At 45.5% G+C, this 21,713-nt stretch overlaps 1 protein-coding gene across 1 annotated transcript in view; it reads right to left on the bottom strand.

Annotated features, from left to right (window-relative positions):
* Positions 1 to 21,713, bottom strand: part of LOC126426523 (pleckstrin homology domain-containing family G member 5) — a 556,069-nt gene that overhangs the window by 415,687 nt on the left and 118,669 nt on the right. Inside the window, exon 3 of the mRNA XM_050088427.1 lies at positions 1,966 to 2,048. Within this exon, the coding sequence (XP_049944384.1) occupies positions 1,966 to 2,048 (83 nt within the window). The remainder of the gene's footprint in view (positions 1 to 1,965; positions 2,049 to 21,713) is intronic.

Below are 21,713 nucleotides of genomic sequence, written 5' to 3' on the forward strand. Positions count from 1 at the left end.
TGCCATTTCTAAATTTATATTTGATTTACTATTTATTGCAATGTTTGTATTATCTGCAAATAAGACAAACTTGGCATCTGGTAATGTAACAGATGACACAAGAAACAATAGTGGACCTAGTATGGAACCTTGGGGAGCACCACATGTAGACTGATGACTCAAAAACGACTTTTCTTGGGAATGGGAATGACCTGCGCATTGTTTTCCAGTAGCTAGGTACCCTTAGTAGCTCCAGCATGTTGTTATAAACTGCTGCTAGAAGGAGACAGTCGTTTTCCAAATTACTGTAGAATTTCCGAGCAAGGTGATGCAGTGGTTAGAACACTATACTCGTATTCTGGATGATGACGCTTCAGACCCTCGTCTGGCCATTGTGGTTCAGATGTTCCATTGTTGTTGTTGTTGTTGTGGTCTTCAGTCCTGAGACTGGTTTGATGCAGCTCTCCATGCTACTCTATCCTGTGCAAGTTTCTTCATCTCCCAGTACTTACTGCAACCTACATCCTTCTGAATCTGCTTAGTGTATTCATCTCTTGGTCTCCCTCTACGATTTTTACCCTCCACGCTGCCCTCCAGTACTAAATTGGTGATCCCTTGATGCCTCAGAACGTGTTCTACCAACCGGTTCCTTCTTCTAGTCAAGTTGTGCCACAAACTACTCTTCTCCCCGATTCTATTCAATACCTCTTCATTAGTTATGTGATCTACCCATCTAATCTTCAGCATTCTTCTGTAGCACCACATTTCGAAAGCTTCTATTCTCTTCTTGTCTAAACTATTTATCCTCCATGTTTCACTTCCATACATGGCTACACTCCATACAAATACTTTCAGAAACGACTTCCTGACACTTAAATCAACACTCGATGTTAACAAATTTCTCTTCTTCAGAAACGCTTTCCTTGTCATTGCCGGTCTACATTTTATATCCTCTCTACTTCGACCATCATCAGTTATTTTGCTCCCCAAATAGGAAATCTCCTTTACTACTTTAAGTGTCTCATTTACTAATCTAAGTCCCTCAGCATCACCCGAAATAATTCGACTACACTCCATTATCATCGTTTTGCTTTTGTTGATGCTCATCCTATAACCTCCTTTCAAGACACTGTCCATTCCGTTCAACTGCTCTTCCAAGTCCTTTGCTGTTTCTGACAGAATTGCAATGTCATCGACGAACCTCAAAGTTTTTATTTCTTCTCCATGGATTTTAATACCTACTCCAAGCTTTTCTTTTGTTTCCTTTTACGCTTGCTCAATATACAGATAGAATAGCATTGGGGAGAGGCTACAACCCTGTCTCACTCCCTTCCCAACCACTGCTTCCCTTTCATGCCCTCGACTCTTATAACTGGCATCTGATTTCTGTACAAATGGGTAAATAGCCTTTCGCTCCCTGTATTTTACCCCTACCACCTTCAGAATTTGAAAGAGAGTATTCCAGTCAACATTGTCAAAAGCTTTCTCTAAGTCTACAAATGCTAGAAACGTTGGTTTTCCTTTCCTTAATCTTTGTTCTATGATGTTCCGTGATTTTCCTAAAACGCTTCAGGCAGATGTCGGGATGGTTCCTTTGAAAGGGCAGGGCCGACTTCATTCCCCATCGGCCGGCCGTAGTGGCCGTGCGGTTAAAGGCGCTGCAGTCTGGAACCGCGAGACCACTATGGTCGCAGGTTCGAATCCTGCCTCGGGCATGGATGTTTGTGATGTCCTTAGGTTAGTTAGGTTTAACTAGTTCTAAGTTCTAGGGGACTAATGACCTCAGCAGTTGAGTCCCATAGTGCTCAGAGCCATTTGAACCATTTCATTCCCCATCCATCCCCAATCCGATGGGAACGATGACTTCGCTGTTTGGCCCTTTCCCCCAAATCGAATCAGCCAACTGGAGGATCTCACAAATATCTCATTCGGTTCCCTTAAAATCTGAATCTACTATCTCAGGACACAAAAAGAGTTTTTACTCACCTCCGAAACGCTTTTGAGCAATGGCGCCGAGGACGCGCTGGAGTCTTTGCTGGAACTTCTCGTGGGACTCTGAGCGTCGCGAACTGCAACAAATACAAACAGCACCATGTTATTTTCAAATTTTTGGCTTCATTAGAGAAACCTGAGCTTCATTCCATCTACTCCAACTAATGTTACACTAAACACTATACTTTTCCATTCATATAGTCAATCATGCAAGCAATGTAGGCAGAGTAGGTTCTTATGACCGAGGCGAAACCACTTACCGCCGATCTACGAGGGAGGATCGGAAAGTATCGCGCAATAATTTTTTTCTTATCTGACATTGCAGCTGGCATTTTGGAATTTCATGACGATATACAGTGTTATTCTAAATGATGAACCTAATTTCAAAAAAAATTATGTATTCAAGTAAAAATCCAAAATCAATAAGTTTTATACCAATGAGAAGAGGAAATTTCAAGGTTTTTGGTGGGAGGCGGCGGGCGGCCGGTGACGGTTTCAGAAGCGACCGCTAGAGTTCGCGCGGCGATAGGACCATCATTCCGTATCACTGTCAGTTGTCAGTGAGATGGCGACTGTGGAGCCCAAGGTTTTTGCGTTCTAGAGTTCGCGAAAAGTGAGTCGCAAATTGTATCTGGAATGTGGTACCAAATTTGGTACTCAACTACCAACTCGCAAAAGCACTAGCAATTTAAACAGAGGAAAAGCACAGGCCGACCACATGAGTCAAAGGATGATGTCTGACGGATTCGAGGCAGTTTTGTGTGCAATCCTAGTAAGTCTACCAATAGAGCCAGTCGAGAACTTGGAATAGCCGAGCCAACTCTACGGAAAATTCTGAGAGAGGGTTTGCTGTACAAGCCCTACCCACTACAACTTGTGTAGGCCCTCAACCCCATTGAGAAAGAGAAGGGTCTCGCATTTTATGGTAATGTTAGCAAAGATTATGAAAGACATTATGAAAAAACCTTTGAAACTTACTCTTTTCATTGGTATAAAGCTCGTTGATTTTCCGTTTGTACGAGGCGCATTCAAGTTCTAAGGCCTCCGATTTTTTTTCTCCGGACTGGAAAGAGATAGAAACATGCGCATTGTTTTAAAATGAGGCCGCGTTCATTGTCAATACGTCCCAGAGATGGCAGCACCGTATGGCAGACGGAATTTTACCGACAGCGGCGAGAATGAGAACTGTTTTAAATGCTTAAAATGGCGACGTTTTCCTTACTTGAACAGCGTGCAATCATTCGTTTTCTGAATTTGCGTGGTGTGAAACCAATTGAAATTCATCGGCAGTTGAAGGAGACATGTGGTGATGGAGTTACAGATGTGTCGAAAGTGCGTTCGTGGGTGCGACAGTTTGTTGAAGGCAGAACATTGTGTGACAACAAACCGAAACAACCTCGGGCTCGCACAAGCCGGTCTGACGACACGATCGAGAAAGTGGAGAGAATTGTTTTGGGGGATCGCCGAACGACTGTCGAACAGATCGCCTCCAGAGTTGGAATTTCTGTGGGTTCTGTGCACACAATCCTGCACGACGACCTGAAAATGCGAAAAGTGTCATCCAGGTGGGTGCCACGAATGCTGACGGACGACCACACGGCTGCCCGTGTGGCACATTGCCGAGCAATGTTGACGCGCAACGACAGCATGAATGGGACTTTCTTTTCGTCGGTTGTGACAATGGATGAGACGTGGATGCCATTTTTCAATCCAGAAACAAAGCGCCAGTCAGCTCAATGGAAGCACACAGATTCACCGCCACCAAAAGAATTTCGGGTAACCGCCAGTGCTGAAAAAATGATGGTGTCCATGTTTTGGGACAGCGAGGGCGTAATCCTTACCCATTGCGTTCCAAAGGGCACTACGGTAACAGGTCCATCCTACGAAAATGTTTTGAAGAACAAATTCCTTCCTGCACTGCAACAAAAACGTCCGGGAAGGGCTGCGCGTGTGCTGTTTCACCGAGACAACGCACCCGCACATCGAGCTAACGTTACACAACAGTTTCTTCGTGATAACAACTCTGAAGTGATTCCTCATGCTCCCTACTCACCTGACCTGGCTCCTAGTGACTTTTGGCTTTTTCCAACAAATGAAAGACCCTCTCCATGGCCGCACATTCACCAGCCGTGCTACTATTGCCTCAGCGATTTTCCAGTGGTCAAAACAGACTCCTAAAGAAGCCTTCGCCGCTGCCATGGAATCATGGCGTCAGCCTTGTGAAAAATGTGTACGTCTGCAGGGCGATTACGTCGAGAAGTAACGCCAGTTTCATCGATTTCGGGTGAGTAGTCAATTAGAAAAAAAATAGGAGTCCTTAGAACTTGAATGCACCTCATACTTGAATAAATACGAAGTTTTGTAAATGGGTCCATCATTTAGGATAACTCTGTAGTCTGAAGCACGCACTAGAGAACGGCAAAGTACGATATCTGTGGGCCAAAGTGCATACACCCGAGCGAAATTCACAGCGATATGCGTGCCATGTACGGCGTCCACTGTATGGGCAGTTGCTCTGCCTTCTATGCTATCACATGATACCCTCTGTGTGGGTCACGCTATGCTGCCGGCGCTCGCAATACGATCCTTCTCAATGGCAGACCTGCCGCGCAGTTATAATTACGTATGGCAGCGGAACTTGATAGCTACGCTAATGTGTTAATGCGGAACTGATTTAGACTTGAAAAAAAATTAGTTCCAAATTTGGCCACCAGGTGCAAATCTGGCGCTGTACAAGTTAACATCTCTGGTGCACATAGTGTCAAATTCTGTAAGGAGTGGTCAATAATAAAATCAGTATCATGCTTTTCTCACGTGTTTTCTGTCCATGTTGTTGTTGTTGTGGTCTTCAGTCCTGAGACTGGCTTGATGCAGCGCTCCATGGTACTCGATCCTGTGCAAGATTCTTCATCTCCCAGTACTTCCTGCAACCTACATCCTTCTGAAAATGCTTAGTGTATTCATCTCTTGGTCTCCCTCTACGATTTTAACCCTCCACGCCGCCCTCCAATACTAACTTGGTGATCCCTTGATGCCTCAGAACATGTACTACCAACCGTTCCCTTCTTCTAGTCAAGTTGTGCCACAAACTACTCTTCTCCCCAATTCTATTCAATACCTCCTCATTATTTATGTGATATACCCATCTAATCTTCAGCATTCTTTTGTAGCACCACATTTCGAAAGCTTCTATTCTCTTCTTGTCCAAACTATTTATCGCCCATGTTTCACTTCCATACTTTCAGAAAAGACTTCCTGACACTTAAATCTATACTCGATTTCTGTCCATACCCCTTCTGTAATCCATTACATATCGAAACAATTCTATGCGTCTTTGCTGCATTCACAGAGCCAGATTTGCACCTGGTGAGCGGGAACGGAACTAATTTTTTTCCATCTTAAATCGTCGGAGTGCATTCTAATGAGTGAGCCATATGCACCTTAGTGATTCGCTACATTCCGGGCAGCCAGTAACAGCTGCAACCTCACAAATGTCGGAGCCATTGAGGAAGCAATTTTGGACGACCGGCATGTGCAACTGCGAACCTTATCGCCGCAATTCATTTCCTAAGATGCGGTTGTCGATACTGTTCATCACACAGTGGAATTTAGTGAAGGTGGAGCTCGCTGGGTGCGTAAGGAACCGACAGATGGCCACAAGGGCCAGTGAATGGTGATGAGCTCGGATCACTTATGTGTAGAAAGGAATGGCTTTCTGAAACAAATCGTCACTGCTGATGAGTCATAGGCATACAACTATATGTCTGACACAGAGCAGGCCTCTGTGGAGTGGAAACGTGTTGGATCCCCAGCACGAAAAAAAGTTGAAAGTAACTCAGTCTGCTAGCAAAGTGCTCGTGGCAGTGTTCTGGGACATTACTGGTGTGTTAGTGGTGGACTTTGATGAACACAGCACCACTGTGAATGGTCCGGCCTACGCTAAAACTTCGGTTGTGTTGTGCCACAATATTAATGCTGATGGTGTCAAATAGACACATCAAAAAAAGTTTTGCATCACACCCCGGGTCGCAGAGCCCCTGAAGATAAGCGTTGACTGTGGAGATCGTATCACGGAAACAGTCTGACTGTTCAGAGGTGCCACAAAACCCGCCTAAACATGTAAACTGTGGTGTCACCGCCGGACACCACACTTGCTAGGTGGTAGCTTAAATCGGCCGCGGTCCATTTAGTACATGTCGGACCCGCGTGTCGCCACTGTGTGATCGCAGACCGAGCGCCACCACAAGGCAGGTCTCGAGATACGGAATAGCACTCGCCCCAGTTGTACGGACGACATTACTAGCGACTACACTGACGAAGCCTTTCTCTCATTTGCTGAGAGACAGAATAGCCTTCAGCTAAGTCAATGGCTACGACCTAGCAAGGCGCCATTAACCATTTTAAGATAGAGTCCCACTTGTATCATCAAGGAATGCTGTATTCACATGAAGGATTAAAAGTTAAGTATTAAAGCAGCTACGTGCTTTTCTTGCTACCATTCATTACGTATCCTGTTTCAGACCTCTATCTAGCCTACGTGAGATTACGCGTGCCTTTCGGCTACTTCAGTGTGGCGTAGCTGTCTTGTTACGCCACAACATAAACAACTATGCATGAGCAGCGCCTTTTACACGGAGGGGGTCCGACAGCCGATCAGTTCCAGTCATTCCAACAGGAAGGAGGTACAAGGCTCGTATTGTGTGTAGTTCAACAATGCCAATACCGCGGTTAGATCACATCCGCATTGTTGCTTTGTGCCAGGAAGGGCTCTCAATAAGGGAAGTGTTCTGACGTCTCGGAGTGAACCAAAGCGATGTTGTTCAGACATGGAGGAGATACAGAGAGACAGGAACTGTCTATGACATGTCTCGCTCAGGCCGCCCAAGGGCTCCTACTACAGTGGATGACCGCTACCTACGGATTATGGCTCGGAGGAACCCTGACAGCCACGCCACCATGATGAATAATGCTTTTCATGCAGCCACAGGACGCCCTGTTACGACTCAAACTGTGCGCAATAGGCTACACCATGCACAACTTCACTCCCGACGTCCATGGCGAGGTCCATCTTTGCAACCACGACAACGTGCAGCGTGGTACAGATGGGCCCAACAACGTGCCGAATGGACCACTCAGGATTGGCATCACGTTCTCTTCACCGATGAATGTTGCATATGCCTTCAACCAGACAACCGTCGGAGATGTGTTTGGAGGCAACCCGGTCAGTCTGAATGCCTTACACACACTGTCCAGCGAGTGCAGCAAGGTGGAGGTTCCCTGCTGTTTTGGGGTGGCATTATGTGGGGCCGACGTACGCCGCTGCAGGGCTGTATGACAGGTGAATGCCATCCTCCAACAGACAGAGCAACCATATTGGCAGCATACTGGCGAGGCATTCGTCTTCATGGACCACAATTCGTGCCCCCATGGTGCACGTCTTGTGAATGACTTCCTTCAAGATAACAGCATCGCTAGACAAGATTGGCCAGCATGTTGTCCAGTAACGAATCCCATCGAACACGCCTGGGATAGATTGAAAAGAGCTGTTTATGGACGACGTGACCGACCAATCACTCTGAGGGATCTACGCCGAATCGCCATTGAGCAGTGGGACAATCTGGACCAACAGTGCCTTGACGAACTTGTGGATAGTATGCCACGACGAATACAGTCATGCATCGATGAAAGACGACGTGCTACTGGGTATTAGAGGTACCGGTGTGTACAGCAATCTGGACCACCACCTCTGAAGGTCTCGCTGTATGGTGGTACAACACGCCATGTGTGGTTTTCATGAGCAGTAAAATGGGTGGAAATTATATTTATGTTCTTCTCCATTCCAATTTCCTGTACAGTTTCCGGAACTCTCGGAACTGAGGAGATGCAAAACTTTCTTTGATGTGTGTATCTTCATAATAATGCACGCCGCATGTTGCTGCTCCTGTTCGTGAGGAAATCGCCAGATCTGGGTGGGAGGTGCTCCACCATTCACTGTACAGCCCGGACTTAGTGTTGTGGTTGGCAGGAGAGCCAACGCCGCGTTACTAGAGGAGGCCGAAAGGCACGCGTTTTAGCTCACGCAGGCTGGCGTGAGGTCTGCAACAGGACAAGGAAATTAGAATTTAGAAAAACGGACGTAGCTGGTGGAATACTTAACTTTAATCTGTTAATGAAGAACGTCGGTCTTGACGGTACATGAATCGATATCAATAGTAACTGATGATGGCGCCTTGCTAGGTCGTAGCAAATGACGTAGCTGAAGGCTATGTTAAACTGTCGTCTCGGCGAATGAGAGCGTATTTGTCAGTGAACCTTTCCTTGCAAAGTCGGCTGTCCAACTGGGGCGAGTGCTAGGAAGTCTCTCTAGAACTGCCGTGTGGCGGCGCTCGGTCTGCAATCACTGACAGTGGCGACACGCGGGTCCGACGTATACTACCGGACCGCGGCCGATTTAAAGGCTACCACCTAGCAGGTGTGGTGTCTGGCGGTGACACCACACTCAGCACTGTCGGACGTTCATCTGTTTGGTCGTGTGGAGAAATTCCTGGCCGGCCAAAGCTTTGTGGCAGATGCAGAAGTGAATTCAGCAGTCCTGAGATGGCTATACTGCAACAACCAAATGGACTTCTACAAAAAGGACACAATGAAACTGGTACTACGACGACAGAAATGTTTAGAATGACGGAGACAATGTAGAGAAGTAGGCAAAAGATTTAAGTTAATTTGTGACTTTCTTTTTGTTTTGTTACCTATTAAACTTTTCACTAGTAAATTTATTGTCCGTTACTTTCAGATCTTCCCATGTACAAGGCTGTTATCTTCGGTCCACTATTATCTCTCTCATAAGTAAGCGACCTTCAATCTAATATGTAACAAGCAGAATCAGTTCTTTTTGGGACGACACTAGTATTATAATAAATCCAGACATACATACGGCGACAGAAGAAATGGTAAATTACATTCTTACAAGCATTGTGTGTTAAACCGGACACATAGAAACGATGGAGAGCTTTTGTCCCGCTGTAGCCTTCAGTGGTTCACAACCCCACGACAGACCACAGCAGTCCACCCACCCCTCTGCCACCCCACACCGAACCCTGCGTTTTTGTGCGGTTCAGCCCCCAGTAGACCAGTCCCCTCCCCCCCCCCCAGCAGTCCACCCACCCCTCTGCCACCCCACACCGAACCCTGCGTTTTTGTGCGGTTCAGCCCCCAGTAGACCAGTCCCCCCCCCCCCCCCAGCAGTCCACCCACCCCTCTGCCACCCCACACCGAACCCTGCGTTTTTGTGCGGTTCAGCCCCCAGTAGACCAGTCTCCCCCCCCCCCCCAGCAGTCCACCCACCCCTCTGCCACCCCACACCGAACCCTGCGTTTTTGTGCGGTTCAGCCCCCAGTAGACCAGTCCCCCCCCCCCCAGCAGTCCACCCACCCCTCTGCCACCCCACACCGAACCCTGCGTTTTTGTGCGGTTCAGCCCCCAGCACACCAGTCCCGTCCCCCCCCCCCCCCCAGCAGTCCACCCACCCCTCTGCCACCCCACACCGAACCCTGCGTTTTTGTGCGGTTCAGCCCCCAGTAGACCAGTCCCCCCCCCCCCCCAGCAGTCCACCCACCCCTCTGCCACCCCACACCGAACCCTGCGTTTTTGTGCGGTTCAGCCCCCAGTAGACCAGTCCCCCCCACTCTCTGCGAACGTCTCACACCAGACAAGTGTAACCCAAAAGTTCGCATGGTAGAGTCATGATGGTGCATGTGTATGTGGAGACAGTGTTTGTGCAGCAATTGCCGACATAGTGTAACTGAGGCAGGATAAGGGGAACCAGCCCTCATCCACCGAGGCAGATGGAAAACCGCCTTAAAAACCATCCACATGCTGGCCGGCACACCGGACCTCGACACTAATCCGCCGGGGACCGGCACGCCTTCCCGCTCGGGAAGCAGCGCATTGATCGCGCGGCTAGCCGGGCGGGCTTCTTACAAGCATTACTGAGTGTATTTCTGCAAATCGTCTCGCTCTCAGAAGGGGACCCTATCCGTCCAAATTTATGGTGTATGCAGGGCGTAGACAGAAATGGAACTGACCGTAAGCGTTTAGAAGACAAAAAGAAACATTTTTGGCGCGGGTCGGCCGAGGCGTGCGACATTTACGGCTGTCGTATTTCCAGAAAGCGATAGGGGCAGCGCCCGCATCTCGTGGTCGTGCGGTAGCGTTCTCGCTTCCCACGCCCGGGTTCCCGGGTTCGATTCCTGGCGGGGTCAGGGATTTTCTCTGCCTCGTGATGGCTGGGTGTTGTGTGATGTCCTTAGGTTAGTCAGGTTTTAGTAGTTCTCAGTTCTAGGGGACTGATGACCATAGATGTTAAGTGCCATAGTGCTCAGAGCCATTTGAACCATTTGATAGGGGCAGCGGAAAGACTGCACAAAGGTAGTACCTATGTGGAAACTTTTTTATTTTCAATTTTTAGGTTACTAACACTTGAAATAAACAGTAAAAATGGTCAATATATACAAGATGAAGAAAAAAATTGCCGACAACGTGGTCAGCATGCGATTCCTCATCCAGATTCAAGACACAAGTTTGTCTAGCAAAAGTCAAAAAATGGTTCAAATGGCACTGAGCACTATGGGACTTCTGAGGTCATCAGTCGCCTAGAACTTAGGGCTACTTAAACCTAACTAACCTAAGGGCATCACACACATCCATGCCCGAGGCAGGATTCGAACCTGCGACCGTAGCGGTCGCGCTCGTTCCAGACTGTAGCGCCTAGAACCACTCGGCCACACCGGCCGGCAGCAAAAGTCAGATCGGGTGCACCTTGAAAACAAATTTATGACAAGGGGGAGTTGGCAACACTGTCACATTGTGCAGCGCGTAGGAGTGTACGGAGGAATGTGTATTTTATTAAAAAATGTATGAGTGAGTGAATTTTTCCTTTTCCCAGTCTCTTACGACAACTGTGACCCTTTCTTGGTGCAAGTTTTGTTTGAATTCCGCTGCGCCAATCGCTAGCTGGGAACCAGTGCTAACGTAAATTACCCACGAATCGTCCGTCCCACGCCAAAAATGCCATTTCTTTTAATATAAACGAAATATTCTGTCACTTTCATTCCTAGGAAGTCCTACATGTACCATAAATCTGAACTAAATAGGCGGTGTCGTGTCGTTGCAGCCCCATTGTCAGTTTCAACAAGAGACAACGTATTCAGTTCTGCACATGTACGGGTGCTACACCTACGATAAACGTAATACTTGGTGAGGAGATAATTATTGGGAACAAAAATTTTTAACGTTGATATTCAAGAGCATTTAAACTGGAAATCAACACGTTTCGGATATCTAAAGCAACTTAGTTCATCCACATTTGCACTTCGAATCATTGCAAAGCTGAAGGACGGGCATAACAGTAAGGTAACATAGATTGAGTATTTTCATTCAATAATACCGTATGTAATAACGTCGAGGGACAACTCACCTTCAAGTATTAAAATCTTTGTTGCTCAAGAACGATCTGTAAGAATAACAACATGCAGTGCTACCTCAATCTTGGAGTCATCTGTTTAAGGAGAACGAAGTATTTCGCGTTGTTGTATAAAACATTCTCGGACTTACTGCCCCGTCAGTTCAACTTTCGACGATTACCTCCATCGCCGGCCAGAGTGGCCGAGCGGTTCTAGGCGCTACAGTCTGGAACCGCGCGACCGCTACGGTCGCACGTTCGAATCCTGCCTCGGGCATGGATGTGTGTGATGTCCTTAGGTTAGTTAGGTTTAAGTAGTTCTAAGTTCTAGGGGACTTATGACCACTGCAGTTAAGTCCTATAGTGCTCAGAGCCATTTGAACCATTTTTTTGATTACCTCCAGCGTCTTCGTCAGGAGCAAGCCCATAGACGGCTTCTGATTGGTCGGTAATTACGTAATGCTGACACCATTTGCGCCAGAATCACGAGATCTGTTCAAAAAATTCCGGAACATTCGTAATTTCGCGCCTATGGTGTGTTGGTGCGAAATGTGCTTGGCATCCCTACAGATGCCTGTATTTAATGTATACCTACTGGAAGTTCCATTGTTGTACGTCTGTGAGTTATTGTTCAGTGCTGTGTTGAGTAAAGCGTTGTGTCGCACACTATGCGAATTTCGAGATGGCGGAGTTAAGATGAGCAACGCCTCTGCATAAAATTTGGCATGAAACAAGAAAACCTTTACAGAGACACAGGAAGCCTAGGGAGATGAGTCTTACGGAGACCACACCGTGTATCAGGTCGAAAAAAATCGATTTTCGGTTTTCATCACATTTCGATAGATTAACGTTTTATTTAAGTACTCTGCAAAGGATTTAGCTGAATTTTTTTTTCGAACATTTCAAGAGCATTTTCCTACCATATGTGTCTATGTGCCACGCCCACCTTTTTGTCACCCACTTTTCTGCATATACACTCCTGGAAATGGAAAAAAGAACACATTGACACCGGTGTGTCAGACCCACCATACTTGCTCCGGACACTGCGAGAGGGCTGTACAAGCAATGATCACACGCACGGCACAGCGGACACACCAGGAACCGCGGTGTTGGCCGTCGAATGGCGCTAGCTGCGCAGCATTTGTGCACCGCCGCCGTCAGTGTCAGCCAGTTTGCCGTGGCATACGGAGCTCCATCGCAGTCTTTAACACTGGTAGCATGCCGCGACAGCGTGGACGTGAACCGTATGTGCAGTTGACGGACTTTGAGCGAGGGCGTATAGTGGGCATGCGGGAGGCCGGGTGGACGTACCGCCGAATTGCTCAACACGTGGGGCGTGAGGTCTCCACAGTACATCGATGTTGTCGTCAGTGGTCGGCGGAAGGTGCACGTGCCCGTCGACCTGGGACCGGATCGCAGCGACGCACGGATGCACGCCAAGACCGTAGGATCCTACGCAGTGCCGTAGGGGACCGCACCGCCACTTCCCAGCAAATTAGGGACACTGTTGCTCCTGGGGTATCGGCGAGGACCATTCGCAACCGTCTCCATGAAGCTGGGCTACGGTCCCGCACACCTTTAGGCCGTCTTCCCCTCACGCCCCAACATCGTGCAGCCCGCCTCCAGTGGTGTCGTGACAGGCGTGAATGGAGGGACGAATGGAGACGTGTCGTCTTCAGCGATGAGAGTCGCTTCTGCCTTGGTGCCAATGATGGTCGTATGCGTGTTTGGCGCCGTGCAGGTGAGCGCCACAACCAGGACTGCATACGACCGAGGCACACAGGGCCAACACCCGGCATCATGGTGTGCGGAGCGATCTCCTACACTGGCCGTACACCACTGCTGATCGTCGAGGGGACACTGAATAGTGCACGGTACATCCAAACCGTCATCGAACCCATCGTTCTACCATTCCTAGACCGGCAAGGGAACTTGCTGTTCCAACAGGACAATGCACGTCCGCATGTATCCCGTGCCACCCAACGTGCTCTAGAAGGTGTAAGTCAACTACCCTGGCCAGCAAGATCTCCGGATCTGTCCCCCATTGAGCATGTTTGGGACTGGATGAAGCGTCGTCTCACGCGGTCTGCACGTCCAGCACGAACGCTGGTCCAACTGAGGCGCCAGGTGGAAATGGCATGGCAAGCCGTTCCACAGGACTACATCCAGCATCTCTACGATCGTCTCCATGGGAGAATAGCAGCCTGCATTGCTGCGAAAGGTGGATATACACTGTACTAGTGCCGACATTGTGCATGCTCTGTTGCCTGTGTCTATGTGCCTGTGGTTCTGTCAGTGTGATCATGTGATGTATCTGACCCCAGGAATGTGTCAATAAAGTTTCCCCTTCCTGGGACAATGAATTCACGGTGTTCTTATTTCAATTTCCAGGAGTGTACTTTAGATCTTTATATCCCCTACATTGCACGTTAGGTTTTTTTTTTTAATCCCGAGTGTGTTCGCTATCCTTGCAATGCAACGTTCGCTATTCTTTTGTTTCTGCTGTTTGTAAACAACACACTTTCAAACACGCGGCTAGTTTTATTCAAGTGTGATTGGGAGCAATTGTTATAGAAAACTTGCAGGTATACTATGGGCAGCCAATTAGGAGAAATAAAGAAAATCTGGAGGCAATGAAGAGAGAAGTTTGGGCCATATTCTTCCATAAGTCCTCTACTGATATTAAATGAAACAACAAGTTTACTGTTGTTTCATTTAATGTCAGTAACAGTCACGGTAAAGCCTAACCTAAAAATGTTCGCATTTAAAGTCCTCTACTGATGATAAGCCATGCCATGGATTGTATCGATTAGGAGAAAATTCGTATTGCAAATACAATAGGGCTCAGGCAACTGGAGACTTATTTTCACCAGCATTCTCTTCCTGCTGCTATTATTACAGCAATTAAAACTATTTTCAGAGACTTGGCCAGTCCTGACATTCTAAGGAAATGTCTGCATGGGCAGACACAGAACCCAAATGAATGTTTCAACAGCATAATTTGGAATCGCCTTCCTAAAACTGTATTTGTAGGCATGCATACAATGTAACTAGGAGATCATGATGCTGTTATTACATTCAGTTGTGGTAATATCGGAAAGTGTTGGGTTCTGAAAAAGCTGGGAATTAATCGTGGCCGGCCGAAGTGGCCGTGCGGTTAAAGGCGCTGCAGTCTGGAACCGCAAGACCGCTACGGTCGCAGGTTCGAATCCTGCCTCGGGCATGGATGTTTGTGATGTGCTTAGGTTAGTTAGGTTTAACTAGTTCTAAGTTCTAGGGGACTAATGACCTCAGCAGTTGAGTCCCATAGTGCTCAGAGCCATTTGAACCATTTGAATTAATCGTGGTGAAAATATGATCACTGGGCTGCAACATTGCTCAAAAAATGGCTCTGAGCACTATGGGACTCAACATCTTAGGTCATACGTCCCCCAGAACTTAGAACTACTTAAACCTAACTAACCTAAGGACATCACACACACCCATGCCCGAGGCAGGATTCGAACCTGCGACCGGCAACATTGCGATAAAATGAGTATAGCCGATGCAGACAGGTCTGCATCTAATACGGCCGAGAAAGCGAGACAAACATCCAGGAAGGTGAAAAAGAAGCTGGAAGACCTGCTAGAGGCCAAAGAAGGGCCATCATATGCAGTAGGACTGTTGTAATTAACTGTAAGTAACAAATTTCAAAAGTTTTTTCTTTAAAGTCAATTTCCTGCAAACTAAAATTTTAAGTACATATGCCCCATTATATAAGAAACTATCATAAATGAATGAAATTTTCAGTGACTCTGCATAACATAAAAAGCCACCTCTGCTACTACATTCATCAATATTCCCCCCATTAGGAAGTTCACAAAAAAATATTTTCTGCACAAAAAACTTAATATTTTTTGTTAGTAAATTTAAAAAAAGTATTTCTTAAAAACTACAAAATGGATAAAGCACATTTAAGTACAGTTGACACTATTAGCAACATGTAAGATACAGTATAAATATTAAGGTCCAGGATCAAATAGTTTTTTCAGATGTGGGTCCAATACTCGCCTAAATTAACATGGGTTAGATAGGCAGGGTGTGGTCCCCTTATGCCGAACTCGGTGTTACGAATGGTTCGCACGGTTTACAAATGGCCGGACGGAAGTTACAAGATGATGCTCGTGTCAGAATCGTCAACTAAACTGCGCGTGCCAATCGAAGACTGACTGTCCGAGAGACTGCAAAAGAATGTAACATTTCAGTCGGATCATGTCATGAAATACGTACTGTGAGGAGGCGGCGGCCTAATATGTGGCGAGACAAATCATGGCTCTCGCATCGCGATAACGAACCCGTACATTCATCCCTGTTGGTGCGATACTATCGCACAAAAACCGAAATCACTTTACTTCCACATCCTCCGTATTCTCCAGAACTGGCCAAAGTTGAAAATTCCGTAGAAAGGACGAAGATTTGCGACGACAGACGAGATAAAGGAAAACTCCCAGACGGTGATTCGCGCGATCCAGCAAGATCCGTACCGAAACAGCTTCTAGGAGCGGAAACGGTGTTGGGTAGCGGTGCATCACTTGTGTGGATTTCGAAGGAGACCGTGCACAGTAAGTAAAAGGTAAGCGTGGACAAACTTCCGGGATTTTCTGAGGAGACGTCGCACGTAGACCAGCACAACAGCAGTTTCGATAGGCAGTTGCTCCTGACGAAGACGATGGAGGTAATCATCGAAAGCTCAAGATTCTTTCCCTGAAGTGACGCGGCAAGAATTCCGAGGGCGTTTTATACATCTGCTAAAGGCGAATTGGAACGCCCTATCCCGACAATATTAAATTTAGTGACTTGGCGTGCCCGTATTTCAGGAACCACTGTAGCCATTGGCATGAAACTTTTACAGAACATTAAACTGTATGTTCTGAGTCTACTGAACCACAATAATTGCATTTCAGCCACTGCTTCCGGATATACAATTTTTTAAGTACACGGTTAAAATTGTGTGCACTTTTTCTGGTTGGTTGGTTGTTTCGGGGAAGGAGACCAGACAGCGAGGTCATCGGTCTCATCGGATTAGGGAAGGATGGGGAAGGAAGTCGGCCGTGCCCTTTCAAAGGAACCATCCCGGCATTTGCCTGGAGCGATTTAGGGAAATCGCGGAACACCTAAATCAGGATGGTCGGACGCGGGGTTGAACCGTCGTCCTCCCAAATGCGAGTCCAGTGTCTGCACTTTTTTTGTAAATAATTTTAATGATAGATAACACTATGTTCTTTCTTTAGTTCAGTAGACTCAGTATATGTATGTTATTACTCCCTGAAAATCTCAATACTCTACTCTAAGTGGTTCCTGATATTTAGGGAAAAATGCAGCAGAAAATGTAAATTTTCAGGAACGGCTTCTAAAGTTTCAAAAGAATGTAACTCACTTATTATATGCTTAATTTTTTATTTTTGGTCAGTCAGGAGCACCCTGCACCATACTTTATATCATCCTCTTGATCTTTTTCCTTCTTTTCTTCTTTCTGGTCACCTTAGTGGCCAACTGTGCTGCATACTCTGCTTTATCAATGCGAACCTTGTCCATCCGTTCAAGTTCTCTGACGCAGTTTTGCTCCAGGATTAATTCCCTTATGCTGTAGCACTGTCACCCTACCAATGTTGTCATCATTAATAGCAATAACAGCATCGCTGACCTCCCCACATTAGTGTCTGCATTCCAACAAAAACATTTTTAGTAAGCGAGTCGATATAAATGACTCATTGGGATTTTGAGTCTGAGCGTGCAGACACTTCTACGGCAATTCAGGATTTGCCAGCTCTCTGTAAATAGGTTTTATGATATCCATGACTGCTGCTGGGGTGGAATGTTTATGGATGTATGAACTGGTGGACTACTGGGCTTTGGCCGGCCGCGGTGGCCATGCGGTTCTAGGCGCTGCAGTCCAGAACCGCGGGACTACTACGGTCGCAGGTTCGAATCCTGCCTCGGGCATGGATGTGTGTGATGTCGTTAGGTTAGTTAGGTTTAAGTAGTTCTAAGTTCTAGGGGACTGATGACCTAAGATGTTAAGTCCCATAGTGCTCAGAGCCATTTACTGGGCTTTGCGGTAATTGCACAATGAATCAGCTCCAGGAGGGCAAAGGTCGTGTACTGGTTTATCATCAGTTGACAGTCTGTTTAAGAAGGTAGCCCATACTGCCTGCTTCATTTTCAACAAATCCGCGGTATTATTTCTAATGGCCATCCCATACTACTGCTGTAGTTCATCAATCGTTTTGTCTGTCAGCCTGGCTCTTATGGTTTTATCATCAGCAAGTTTCTTGTCTCCCAAGCTTTGTTTCAACTTCCTCAACCTGGTACCCATCCTCCTCTTCTGGACATGACCCTTATAATACAGCATTCCACAACCTTCTATATAAAAACTTACCAATTTCATTAGAGCGTGAAGTAAGGCAAGTAAAAATTTTAACATTTTCAACCTGTGTAGATTATATTTAAAAAAATAAAATAAAATACTTCCCATGCGAGTTTATGAGTGATATGTATATCATTTTAGTCGGAAAATTGCAAATTTTATAACGAGATAAAAATCGAAAATGTGAAAAAAAGTTTTTTCCGCTCTAACTCCCCTTCAGAAGTTGAGAATGTTGACTACTGCTTCACAGACTATTCACTCTGCCATGAAGTTTTTTGTAAACGATGCAGTACAGTTCAAAAGGAAGTGCGATGTACATAAATACAAAACCAGAAGAAGAAAATGACACCGATTACCGCACATTAACCTTGTCTTCAGCAGAAAAAGATTTGCGCAATTCTGCCACCAAACTTTTTGATCGCTTACCAAATGATGTAAAATGTGTGATAGCTAGAAAAGTAGATTCGAAAACGTACTGAAAAAAGTCCTCTTTGAGATATCCTTCTGCTGCGTAGAAAAATTTCGACATTTCTGATGTGTAGAAGGTGGAAGAGGGATAGGAATTATTAATACACATCTCACATCTCTATTAACAGAAATGAAAAATAAGTTGTAAATTTTCAGCATATAGCGACATTTACAAATGAATGCTTAGTGAGAATTGACTCATTCCACAGAATCGTACAAATGATCTATGTAACATGACAGTAACTAATTAACTAATCAAAGGAATAAAAATTGGCTACATGTCTTTGTACGTGTTTTAATCTACTCGCAGCGTACTGCGTCCGCCATTATGAGAGACGGCACGATGAGAATTGAAAACAAATAAGTCTCCAGGTTCAGATGGATCCCAATTCGGTTTTACAAAGCACTAGCACCCTTATTTACTTGTTGTTGTTGTGGTCTTCAGTCCTGAGACTGGTTTGATGCAGCTCTCCATGCCACTCTATCCTGTGCAAGCTTCTTCATCTCCCAGTACCTACTGCAACCTACATCCTTCTGAATCTGCTTAGTGTATTCATCTCTTGGTCTCCCTCTACGACTTTTACCCTCCACGGTGTCCTCCAATGCTAAATTTGTGATCCCTTGATGCCTCAAAACATGTCCTACCAACCGATCCCTTCTTCTAGTCAAGTTGTGCCACAAACTTCTCTCCTCCCCAATCCTACTCAATACCTACTCATTAGTTACGTGATCTACCCACCTTATCTTCAACATTCTTCTGTAGCACCACATTTCGAAAGCTTCTATTCTCTTCTTGTCCAAACTAGTTATCGTCCATGTTTCACTTCCATACATGGCTACACTCCATAAAAATACTTTCAGAAACGACTTCCTGACACTTAAATCTATACTCGATGTTAACAAATTTCTCTTCATGAGGAACGCTTTCCTTGCCATTGCCAGTCTACATTTTATATCCTCTCTACTTCGACCATCATCAGTTATTTTACTCCCTAAATAGCAAAACTCCTTTACTACTTTAAGTGTCTCATTTCCTAATCTAATTCCCTCAGCATCACCCGTATAATATGACTACATTCCATTATCCTCGTTTTGCTTTTGTTGACGTTCATCTTATATCCTCCTTTCAAGACACTGTCTATTCCGTTCAACTGCTCTTCCAAGTCCTTTGCTGTCTTTGACAGAATTACAATGTCATCGGCGAACCTCAAAGTTTTTACTTCTTCCCCATGAATTTTAATATCTACTCCGAATTTTTCTTTTGTTTCCTTTACTGCTTGCTCAATATATAGATTGAATAACATCGGGGAGAGGCTACAACCCTGTCTCACTCCTTTCCCAACCACTACTTCCCTTTCATGCCCCTCGACTCTTATAACTGCCATCTGGTTTCTGTACTAATTGTAAATAGCCTTTCGCTCCCTGTATTTTACCCCTGCCACCTTCAGAATTTGAAAGAGAGTATTCCAGTTAACATTGTCAAAAGCTTTCTCTAAGTCTACAAATGCTAGAAACGTTGGTTTGCCTTTTCTTAATCTTTCTTCTAAGATAAGTTGTAAGGTTAGTATTGCCTCACGTGTTCCAACATTTCTACGGAATCCAAACTGATCTTCCCCGAGGTCCGCTTCTACCAGTTTTTCCATTCGTCTGTAAAGAATTCGCGTTAGTATTTTGCAGCTGTGGCTTATTAAACTGATAGTTCGGTAATTTTCACATCTGTCAACACCTGCTTTCTTTGGGATTGGAATTATTATATTCTTCTTGAAGTCTGAGGGTATTTCGCCTGTCTCATACATCGTGCTCACCAGATGGTAGAGTTTTGTCATGACTGGCTCTCCCAAGGCCATCAGTAGTTCTAATGGAATGTTGTCTACTCCCGGGGCCTTGTTTCGACTCAGGTCTTTCAGTGCTCTGTCAAACTCTTCACGCAGTATCTTATCTCCCATTTCTTCATCTACATCCTCTTCCATTTCCATAATATTGTCCTCAAGTACATCGCCCTTGTATAAACCCTCTATATACTCCTTCCACCTTTCTGCCTTCCCTTCTTTGTTTAGAACTGGGTTGCCATCTGAGCTCTTGATATTCATAAAAGTGGTTCTCTTCTCTCCAAAGGTCTCTTTAATTTTCCTGTAGGCAGTATCTATCTTACCCCTAGTGAGACAAGCCTCTACATCCTTACATTTGTCCTCTAGCCATCCCTGCTTAGCCATTTTGCACTTCCTGTCGATATCATTTTTGAGACGTTTGTATTCCTTTTTGCCTACTTCATTTACTGCATATTTATATTTTCTCCTTTCATCAATTAAATTCAATATTTCTTCTGTTACCCAAGGATTTCTATTAGCCCTCGTCTTTTTACCTACTTGATCGTCTGCTGCCTTCACTACTTCATCCCTCAGAGCTACCCATTCTTCTTCTACTGTATTTCTTTCCCCCATTCCTGTCAATTGTTCCCTTATGCTCTCCCTGAAACTCTCTACAACCTCTGGTTCTTTCAGTTTATCCAGGTCCCATCTCCTTAAATTCCCACCTTTTTGCAGTTTCTTCAGTTTCAATCTGCAGTTCATAACCAATAGATTGTGGTCAGAATCCACATCTGCCCCAGGAAACGTCTTACAATTGAAAACCTGGTTCCTAAATCTCTGTCTTACCATTATGTAATCTATCTGATACCTTTTAGTATCTCCAGGATTCTTCCAGGTATACAACCTTCTTTCATGACTCTTGAACCAAGTGTTAGCTATGATTAAGTTATGCTCTGTGCAGAATTCTACAAGGCGGCTTCCTCTTTCATTCCTTCCCCCAATCCATATTCACCTACTATGTTTCCTTATCTTACAATTATCGCTAATTTGGCGCCCAGCGTAAAGTCCCAAGCGACCGAAAAATAGCACAGGCGACTCCTGTATACAGGGTGGTCCATTGATCGTGACCGCGCCAAATATGACACGAAATAAGCGTCAAACGAAAAAACTACAAAGAACGAAACTTGTCTAGCTTGAAGGGGGAAACCAGATGGCGCTATGGTTGGCCCGCTAGATGGCGCTGCCATAGGTCAAACGGATATCAACGCCGTTTTTAAAAATAGGAACCCCCATTTTTTATTACATATTCGTGTAGGCGGTAAGAAATATGAACGTTTTAGTGGGACCACTTTTTTCGCTTTCCGATAGATGGCACTGTAATAGTCACAAACATATGGCTCACAATTTTAGACGAACAGATGGCAACAGATAGGTTTTTTTAAATTAAAATACAGAACGTAGGTACGTTTGAACATTTTATTTCGGTTGTTCCAATGTGATACATGTACCTTTGTGAGCTTATCATTCCTGAGAACGCATCCTCTTACAGCGTGATTACCTGTAAATAACACATTAATGCAATAAATGCTCAAAGCGATGT

This window comes from Schistocerca serialis, chromosome 11 (assembly GCF_023864345.2).
Source record: "Schistocerca serialis cubense isolate TAMUIC-IGC-003099 chromosome 11, iqSchSeri2.2, whole genome shotgun sequence".
NCBI classification, from domain to species: domain Eukaryota; kingdom Metazoa; phylum Arthropoda; class Insecta; order Orthoptera; family Acrididae; genus Schistocerca; species Schistocerca serialis.